The sequence below is a fragment of the Boleophthalmus pectinirostris genome, unplaced genomic scaffold, assembly GCF_026225935.1.
Source record: "Boleophthalmus pectinirostris isolate CB_2022bp ecotype Guang Dong unplaced genomic scaffold, ASM2622593v1 HiC_scaffold_7, whole genome shotgun sequence".
Lineage (NCBI taxonomy): Eukaryota > Metazoa > Chordata > Actinopteri > Gobiiformes > Gobiidae > Boleophthalmus > Boleophthalmus pectinirostris.
Window position 1 is genome coordinate 16,747,854 of NW_026571473.1, and position 10,512 is coordinate 16,758,365.

Genomic DNA, 10,512 nt, shown 5'->3' on the forward strand with positions numbered 1-10,512 from the left:
TCTCTACTTTGGGGTTTAATTTTACAATTCATTAACTTTTTTGATACTTCAAGCCCAAGACATTTACAGGAACATTTAAGCAAATTTCTGATGGATTGCTAAAATATGATCTAATAATTGTTATTGCAAGAAAATAATAAAAAGCAGATATAAATCATTTTTACAGTGGTGTTTCATGTTACAATGGGATTACGAGAACATCAAATTCTAAGTGCATCATTAACATTTATCCCAAAATGGTTTACTTATAGGATGAATGCTCAGAGGGGAGAGCAGTCCTCCTGTAACAGACGCTGCCAGTTCAAATCCACATCTTTTTCCTCAGACCGCGCTAAGTGCCTCGTCTTGACATTATGCAGAAACACTTACTTGGACATGTTTCTTGCTAGACAATCTTTCCGGCAAATTTCACCCATGCCTGGGAAGTGGTTAATTCTCTGCAGAGGGACAAGAAGACATAATATTGTTGTTAGGACCATTGCACCACTCAATTGCACCCTCACCCTTCATCAAAATGAGCACATTAAAGGCAGCAACCTGAAGTGAGCTTACAATGTTCTGACATTTATGCCCAATTACAAACTCACAACAAAAAGGTGACGCAGCGACCTTTGCCAACCCTTATTTAGTTCCCCATGTTTTTTTCCACTCAAGGTTTGTAAGGGAAGAACCACAAAGGAAAAAAAAAACATCAATCTCAAAAGCAAGGGGCCGAAGGTAATTGGTTCTGCATCACAAGCTCCCGCAATGACAGTTGAATGAATTGCTTTGAATAGGTGCAAAGGGAGCAGGGGTTAAAGGGAAATGTTTTTTTTTTCCTGTAGTCTTAGACCAAATGAGCCTGAACAGGGGAGTTAATTAGGCTCATGAACTAAAACTTGACAGCCAACTTTCACAGTATAAATAACGGGAAAAGGGAAAGAGAGAGAACACAGAATGTTACTATCCAAACGAGACAGACATAATTAGTGATTTGTGTAAGATTGTACAATTATGCCAATACAGTGAAAGCATGTGCGAAAAGGCCAAATCAAAAGCAATTGTTTTTAAAAATTGCTTTCACACAGTCATGGGACAGAGCAGCAGCAAATCAACAGTTTTACAAGACATCTAAAGCTGTTACTGTATCTAATGTACTGACTTGAACTTTTGCTCCCTGTCCTAACAAGCAATTCTCTCACTTGCTTGCCTGCGATTTAACTGATCATTACCCAGTCTAATCAAATAAGAAGTATGGAAGCTAGACAGTTAACACTAAGAGCTGCAGAGGAGTTAGTTATGCCTGTGCAGTGGGGCAGAGGGGTCAAAGAGAGGTGAGGCTGTTTATATAGAGGACTATGGCAGGTTAATTGGTGACTTGATGATCCCCACTGTTCACGACTTGTAGTGTCCCTTTCAGTGTTTGTGTCTATGTTTGTGTCTGCAGTGTTTTATGGGATATTGTTCTGCTGCTCACGTCGGCTAAATTTTTTCTTTCCTTTAATGTAAAAAGGTTTTATATACGGTTTTATTTAATAAGATCCTGAGTTCATATTTGAGGGGCTATAGGAATAGCGCATGTGCATTTGGTTGAAACAAGACAAGATAATTATCATCTAATGTTTTACTTGTAGAATAAAGGCTGAATCACAGAAGCTTGTTTATAGTAGAATAGTTTAAATGACACTTTTCAAGTTCTATTGCTATTTCTCACATACTCAACCACATGCATACACATCAGCACCAATATGAAATATCTGAAAAAGAAATGATGATCTAATGAAATAGTAGCTCAGTATTTACCTGATAGTTCCTGAGCTCAGCGATTTTCTCATGTTGCACAGCAGAGTCATTCCATATGAGGTTGGCTGTTTCATCCTCATCCCGAGCCTTGATGAAGTCCATCTCACAAATGACTGCACGCACTGAGGGAAACAAAACATACATATTCTATTCATGCATTCATAAATACTGCCGGATATTAACATAAAGCTCTATATTTACTGTTCAAGGCAGATTAGCCAAAGGTATGGCCATACATCAGGAAGATAAATCAATTGTTGTTATACATTCAAATCCCACTGGCAACCCCTTACTATAAGAGACTGGTCCCACGCCCATTTGAACATTAATCCAACATCTATTCATTATTCAGTGGGTAATAAAAAATGTATGCCCTAACAAAATAAGGTATTAATTATTTTTTGAAAGCTTCTGCTGTGTTGACCATTATAGGGTTTTCCTACTGTTGCACTGTGACATTTGAATGGGAAAACATGTGATTTTTACATCTGTAGAGGGAGGCTTTGTGTGGCTACAGAGCGTCTACGAGGAACTCTTCAGTGTCTGCCAAAGGATGTTGTCATTTTATGTATCACAAATTTTGGTATCATACATTTGGACTGTCACTGCCATTTCTTCAGTGAAAAAAATAAGAAATTAAGGTATATAAAAGACTTTGGTATTATAGTTTCAACTGCTGTATTTGGGCCATACCCCTTGTTATCAGTCTTTTAAAAACTTTTGCTCATTATTGCACATCTTCCTATTAACTTGCAGCAAATTTCCCTACAAGGGAGTATTACCTTTAATCTTTACCTGTAATGCAATAAATCATGAAACAAAAACGATGGTGTAGAAAGAGCTAACAGCAAAAATGAGCCATCCATCTGGCCTTTAGTGTTCATTTACCTTCAAACTGCCTTCAGAATGGCCACTATGAGGGTCTCGCCACAGCTTCCAGAGCTAACTCACAGCTAGAGTCCACCTAACCTGCAGGATCCGGAAAGCCTGAAACTTCCCCTCTGTACTGCTGACTCCAGACTTTCAGAGGTTGTAGTTCACCCCTGAGAGATGTAAGCCACTACAATACTCTGAACGTGCATGGACTGCTTACGTGGCTGCTTCAGGCTTACCACTGAGTTAAATTGTCTGAACAGAGATTTATGAATGTACAGTATCGAAAGCCAAGCTGTGCCTATGTGCATTTTGGACGATATCAGGTCTAATTTGAGGCATTAATGGAGTCCCTCAATGGGCCTTCCACAACAAATTAGATTTTGTTTGTGGGCATGCGTTGTCATTTTCATGGTTGGGGGTACAATTAAAGTATACTGTATGCCTACAGCTAAGGGAATGTTACTAAGATTATTCACTTAATCAATGAGTTTTTGGGTTGTTATATAATTGTAAGGACTAAAATATAATAATAATGATAGTTTATTAGACTGTTTATCATATTAACTTTAATTAATAATTTAGAAATTAGAATGGTGATCACAGTGTTACACACAATTACAGTGAATTAAGCTTTTCACTTTTTGAGTCATGGTGTCAATAATGGTGAATAATTGGAAAATTGTAACATCTCTACAAATCAACATATTTCACATTATACAATTCTCTATGTATGACTCTTCTTTATACCAGTGTTTGTGATAAGTGTCTTACTGTAATATGTTTTTCCATGTGAAGTGTCATACCAATCTCATATTTAGTGCCAGCAACATTTGCTGTGATGGAGCCTTTCTTCTTTTTGCCATGCACTTTCCTCTTCCCACTGCTCTGGTAGGAGCCCACAGATGGCACATTCACGGGGGATGCTCCTTGATCTTCAGGGAGGACAAACAGCGCAAAACATAAAAACAGAATGATAGATTACATTCCAGCTTGGATAGGAGAAGGAATCATCACATGCCAAACACACCGTTACTTGGTTGTTAGCAGGTTATTGCAAAGTTTGAACAGAGTTGTGAAATTTATTGAATTTTAATTGAAATCGAGATTCAGTCGTTTATAATTGTCAATGCTTAGCTTCAAGTTGTCAGGTTTACGTGTAGGAAATGAATACTGAAAACAATTTGTATTAATTTTGAATAAGACAAAATCATAATCAGTCCAATATGAGAAAAAATTTTCTTGATAAATTTTGATCATGCCTTCTGGCCTACTGGATGCATCATGATAGTATGGGTGGGCAATATACCAAAAAATAAAACAAACATGACTTTCTATAGCCATCCATTTTCTTCTGCTTATCCGGGGCTGTGTCACGGGGGCAGCAGTCTAAGCAGGGACTCCTAGACTTCTGTTACCCTGGACACTTCCTTCAACTCCTCTGAGGGGACCCCATGGTGTTCCCAGGCCAGCCAAGAGACATAGCCCCTCCAGGGTGTCCTGGGTTTTCCTCAGGGCCTCCTTCCATTGGGACATGCCCAGAATACCTCCCAAAGGAGGCGCTCAGGAGGCATTTGGAACAGATGCCCAAGCCACCTCAGCTGGCTCCTCTCAACGTGGAGAAGCAGCGTCTTTACTCTGAGCTCCTTCCATGTGACTGAGCTCCTCAACCTATTTCTAAGGGAGTGCCCAGTCACTCTGCGAAGGAAACTCATTTCGCCCACTTCCATGATCTTGTCCTTTCGGTCATTACCCAAAGCTCATGACCATAGGTGAGGGTAGGAACATAGATTTACTGCTAAATCAAGAGCTTTGATATATTCTAGGCTATAGAAAGTCAAGAGGCAAAGCTCTCGAAAGCAAAGCTCTCAACTTTCTATAGCCTAGAATATATCTCAGTTTTTTTTTTAGTGTGATAAATTTAAATGAAGATGGAGTAAAACAGTGTGATACAACTATTCACAGTACAACATGTTTGACAAGACTTAAGTAATGTAAGATAATTACAATCTCCCTATGAGATTTATTTGTTAAAATGTATGTCTTAGAATGCCCATGTTAACAATAACTAAAGTAGTGTGTGATAAAAGAGTAGGATCCCACCTCCATCATTGGAAGGTGAGGGCATCTCAAGATCTTGAGGAGAGAAGAAGTGAGCCAAGCTGTGTGCCAGGCTCCACAGGTAGACCTCAAAGGGCTCTCAAACCACCCAGAGGCCCTCGCTCTGTTGGTCTGGTCTGTCTGAACGGGTATGAATGATGTTCTTCAGAATAGCACAGTGGATCATCTGAGCATCTCCCTGGTGCCTTCCAGCGGCCCCGGTCAGTGCAGGCTGGGGGAAGGGAGCGGTGGAGTTGGGGCGGAGGGAGACAGGCTGCCTTGAGTGAACGAAGCCCCAGTTTATTTAAGGACCCAAGGGGAGAATAACAGGGAGGAGGTGGTAGCAGTAATGCCTGTGGAGGAGAAGGAAAAAATAACATTTACTTTTGTGGAAAGTGCCTCACAGCTGGCTGCTTGAGAGTTGAAAGGAGAATATGTTTTCTCTTTCAGCTTTTTTAAAAATTTCGTTTCAGTAATAAGAAGTAGCACAAAAAATGTCAGCGTCTACTATTGTTGAATTAGAGGTTCCAATAAAGCATTGGCAATGAGCAATATATTTTAAATTAAATGTATTGCAGTTCAAAATATAAATTATTTTAACCTGACTTACACTGTGCCATTTCTTCAATTTGTGTAAAAGTTGGGCTGTGGCAGAACATGGACTAATAAATTAAATGGCAAATGTATTGATTTACATATTAGCAATGTTAGTTAGTTTTTCATCGAGTTAAATGGAAAAAAAGATGTAGAAGTGAATAATTCAAGCAACCCAAAAATTGTCACTGCAGCTTATAAACCAATTATACAGTGGCATCTGGTGGTAAAAAAATTACATTACATGTTGCCAGCACAGACAGCTGTAGTGGTAACAGTAGATAAGCACAAGTGTGGTTAGAGAAGTCGACCCATCTCAGTTCAACTAAATTCAATTCCTAAAATACAAAATAATTAAAAACAATACTTATTACTCGATTGCTCCAACAGATGTTAGTGAGCATGCTTGTGTCTGAAAGCTAAGACCACTGATCCAGAGGACAGGCACAGAGGAGGGTGCAAAAATGAAAAAGCAGCAGCTAAGCCAGTGTGATGAAGTGAAACAAGCCAAACATGTGACAGGCCTGCACCATGGGCCACCCTATGGTTTCAAAGGTGCACCACGCAGAAGGAGTTATCATAAAGCTCCAGACCTCCATAGGGAAACAAGGGTTCATGACATGCGCATTCCTTAATCAGCACCCAAACATACAATAACATTTTTGCACAATAATTTACATATATACTCAGAATAAGCTAATTTGAAAGAAATATTTAAAAAACTATATTGATAAGCTATTTTAGAACAATGGGTAAGTACCTGCTAGTGTTATACAGGTATCATCAGCCCAAACTATCAACTTGCCTTACAAAAAGATTTATTGTTTTAATAGTAAACAGTTTTTCGTGTAATTATAATTATGAGGACTATATAAGTTGAGTCACTGTGGCAGCACACTGATGTATGTCCAGAATAAAAATAGTGCCTCTTGTGGTTTAATTATGGCAGTGCCAGTGAGCTGTTGTGAACCAACCTAGTTTCCACATATTCACATAAAAAAGTCAAGAGTTCAGCAAAGACACCAGATTAAATAAGCAGAAATAGTGCCACAATCACAGCATGGTTTGATATGCAATTATAATGTTGATAATAGACACTAGGCAACAAACCATCTTTTGGCCCATTTATTTTTAGTCTTCATTTTACCAAAAAAAAAAAAAAAAAAAAAAAAAAAAAAAAAATATAATATATATATATATATATATATATATATATATATATATATATATATATATATATATATATATATATATATATATATGTGTGTGTGTGTGTGTGTGTGTGTGTGTGTGTATTAGGGGTGTCAAATTATCGCGTTAATTGCGATTAATTAATTACAGTCATATTTAGCGCGTTATGTTTTTTAATCGCGTTAATCTCATTTTTAATCTCTAACTTTACTGTTTCTGTATGTGAGTTGCTTTATTGTTAAACCAGTTTTTATGTGTTGTTGGGACAACAGCACACACACACACACACAAAAAACACATTTATACATTTTTTTATTTCGGTAATTCCACTCATTGTCGGAAACCCACACAAAACGCGCGCAGTAAGAGCGATGTAAACGTCACATTGGCGGCGTCAGTCGCACAATGGACGAGGTCGAAGAGCCAGTAGAACAGAGGCAGCAGTGCACAGGTAAAAACACATTCGTGTCTTGGAAATTATTCTCCCGACGTGAAATATAAAAGAAAATAACAAATATAATATCGCCTGAAAACAACCTGCATAGGCTCATGATGTCTTGCACTACTGTCCTATAGCGACCTGCCACATGAGGGGACACGCACACAAACACACACAAACAAACACACACCTTCATCATCGTCATTAACCTGAGAACGCGCGGACCACATTTCCTTCCGTAGTTACTGCGCGGACACCGACGTGCTCCCGTGAGCCGCGTGTGGATCGTGTTTTCTCGCTACGCTGCGTAAACCGCGCTTCCTCCTGTGCGCCTCTAATACAGAACTAACACCAAGACTAAAACCAGGACTAATCCAGTCCAGGACTAAACCAGGTCTAAACCAGGACTAAACCAGGACTAAACCAGAACTAAAACCAGAACTAAAACCAGGTCTAAACCAGGACTAAACCAGGACTAAACCAGGTCTAAACCAGGACTAAACCAGGACTAAACCAGAACTAACACCAGGACTAAAACCAGGACTAACCCTTTCCAGGACTAAACTAGGACTAAAGTAGGACTAAAGCAGGTCTAAACCAGGTCTAAACCAGGACTAAAACAAGGACTAAAACCAGTGATCTCATATATAAAGCATTTCTCTATCAATAATATTTTAAATATGGTTAAGGAAAGACTGGACTTTTTATTGTCTTTAAGTAGACAAAAATTATTATGTTCAGATTTCCTCGTCTTTGCTACTTTACAGCAAACAGTTTCTTATTCATGGAGACTTGGGCTCAACAGCCAATTTGGAGAGATTTGTTGAACAAAAAATGACTTTATAAAGTCACTTTTTTAAATCTATATCAGTCTTTTGATCTGCCACAATAATGTAATAATGAATTTAAATGAAAATACCTCAAATTGAAGGCTTTTCTCAGCAATTTTTAGGTGAGATTAAAATTAGATTAATTAGATTAATTAATTACAGATCATAATTAATTAATCTCTCAATTTTTTTAATCGCATGACAGCACTAATATATATATATATATATATATATATATATATATATATATATATATATATATATATATATATATTTTTTTTTTTTTTTTTTTTTTTTTTTTTTTTTTTTTTTACTGATTAACTTGGAAGTGCATGAAAAAAATGGTCTGTGTCGCTTCTTACAAGAGATAAAATGGGTTAGCAAGTGGCTGGTTTGAAGTAATACATGCAATAGCTCCGTTTCTCCAGCAGGAGGTACTACATGACCATAGATGCAGAGGAGAGCAAGGACGCTGAGCTCATCGGTGTCCCCAGGCCACTCGCTGACACACACGCACACACACACACAACACACAGGTCTTTGTTGCACTCATGCACTTGTCTGCATCTGGCTTTGTCAGCAGCTGCACATGCAAAACAAGTGTGTATGTGTTTCAGTAGTATGTACAGTGAGTTCTCTGTCATGACATTTACATTTATGTGTCATAGCTTCCATTTAAAATCAGGGTTAAATTCATGTTTTCACATTTCCTGGAATTACCCAAGACCGAACTGGTACTTAGGCTAATTATGTCAGACTTATAAAATATAAAGCATGTAACTATAATAGGTCAATTTGATCCTTTATTGCTGTATCTAGACTTGAATACTCTTCTTTTTCTCTTCTTGGAAGCTTTTTTTGTTTGTTTGTTTGTTTTTTTTGTTTGTTTTTTGTTGTTTGTGTGTGTGTGTGTGTGTGTGTGTTTGTTTGTTTGTTTGTTTTATTATTGTTGTTTTCTTATTTGTTTTGTTTTTTGTTTTTTTGTTTGTTTATTACAGGTTAGCACTACTTTCGCATTTAATTTCTTTCACTTAATTAGAGAATTCACACTTTTTACTACACACTAGCATACTAGGTCCTCTGTTTTAATTCAGTTGGTCTCAGGGATATGCATTCAAAATTGAATAAAAGCCGTATAATGGGCATAGTGAGTTGTATTATGTAACAAAAACTGAGATGAAACTATTGTTACTAAAAAGTGTATCTTATAGTAGGATTAAGATTTGGTGTCTTTTTAACTTTTTTGTGAAAACGTCTAGTTTCCATCATATCTATAAAGCTTACTTGGTTTATACACTGGAACTAAAATTAGGTCTTAGCGCCTGTGACCCAACTCAGACTGCCTTCTTTCTCTCAAATATGAGTAGGTGCTGGTGTAGTCAGCCCACAATGCTGCAATCCACAGAACTCCATGCAAACATATAAAAACAAAAATGCACACCTTGAACCTATGACTAATTGACCACTTAAAGCATCTGTAATAAAATGGAGACTGCATAACTCATTATGAGCTAAAGATTCAAATATTGTTTTTTCCTAACTTCATTATCAACCAAATATCTTGACCCATGACTGTGTTTACAGAGGGTTTAGTATGTCACAAAGCAACATCAGTGTCCCCAGAAGATATACATATCACATCCATTTAAGAGCCTTATCTGGCTATACCTTCATATACACTATATCATATGCTAATGCAGCAACTGTTATGTAACCTTTTTGGCCTCTGGGGAATGGTCATCTCTAGAGTACAGTTAGCATGTGGTCAGCAAGTAGCAGGGGCTGTCATACCAGATTAAAGGGAGACCATATGTTTCCTGTTTCAATTTTGATGAGAGGTGGTAAAAGTCAGTACTCTTCAGAATTACCCCATAATTAATGCCAGCTCCAGTCTTTGCAGGTGCAATCAGATTTAGGTGCTAATGCCAGCACAGTAAACAATATGGTATCTTCCAAATCAGTGTAAGTATAGTAGGCCACCCCATGTTGGAGGTATTTGGGGATTATCAGTAAAAGGTATTTCAAACTCTCAGATCGTGGACATATTTTGCAGAACCCCTAAAATAATTGTGCCACCTCAATAAAAACTGTTTTATAACAGGCCTATATGATGATTAGATGTGTAGCTAAGAAAACAGTCTGCTAGCCTATTACTCAGTTATTAATGAGACACATCTTCGTGTGTGGCTAACAGGCTAAGGAAACATCAAGAATATAAATACTGAATATGATGACAGCTCAATATTCAAAATCAAAGAGAAATTAAATCCCTGGTCTACAAAGGAATGTAGCTTAGCATTGCAGGCTAAGGATGGAGAGGCGAATGTAGCAGTCCATAGCAGCAGTCAGCGTTACCTTATTTTTCCCAGTGTGGCTCTTGTGCAGAGCTCATCGGAACAGAGCGACTGGTGGTGAGCAGGCCGTGGCTCCTCTGCATGAAATATTTCAATCCGAATTGTATTTGAAGATTGTGGCTATGTGTGTGGTTTTAATGTTGCTGGTTTATAGTCAGAAAATCAGCATCATGTAGGTTAGTCCTCTGTGCAGTGAGTGCTGGAGCGAGTCCGTGGGCAAAACCATTCGACCTGCAAGAGGGGTACCCGAATAATGCGCGGAAGTTTGGATTCTCAGTCATACATAAACCAGTTGAGATACCCTTGTAATCCCAGGCTTTAGAGTTTTACCTGATACATTTTCAAATAT

The 10,512-nt window shown here is 37.9% G+C and overlaps 1 protein-coding gene across 1 annotated transcript in view; it reads right to left on the reverse strand.

The window, feature by feature from the left end:
* The window catches only part of ttll7 (tubulin tyrosine ligase-like family, member 7), a 61,286-nt gene extending 56,503 nt beyond the window's left edge, over positions 1-4,783 (reverse strand). The window contains exons 1-4 of the mRNA XM_055164669.1: positions 4,759-4,783; positions 3,462-3,590; positions 1,783-1,904; positions 370-437 (exon numbers count right to left, since the gene is read on the reverse strand). Coding sequence (XP_055020644.1) covers positions 370-437; positions 1,783-1,904; positions 3,462-3,590; positions 4,759-4,783 — 344 coding nt within the window. The remainder of the gene's footprint in view (positions 1-369; positions 438-1,782; positions 1,905-3,461; positions 3,591-4,758) is intronic.
* Between the last annotated feature and the right edge of the window lie 5,729 nt (positions 4,784-10,512).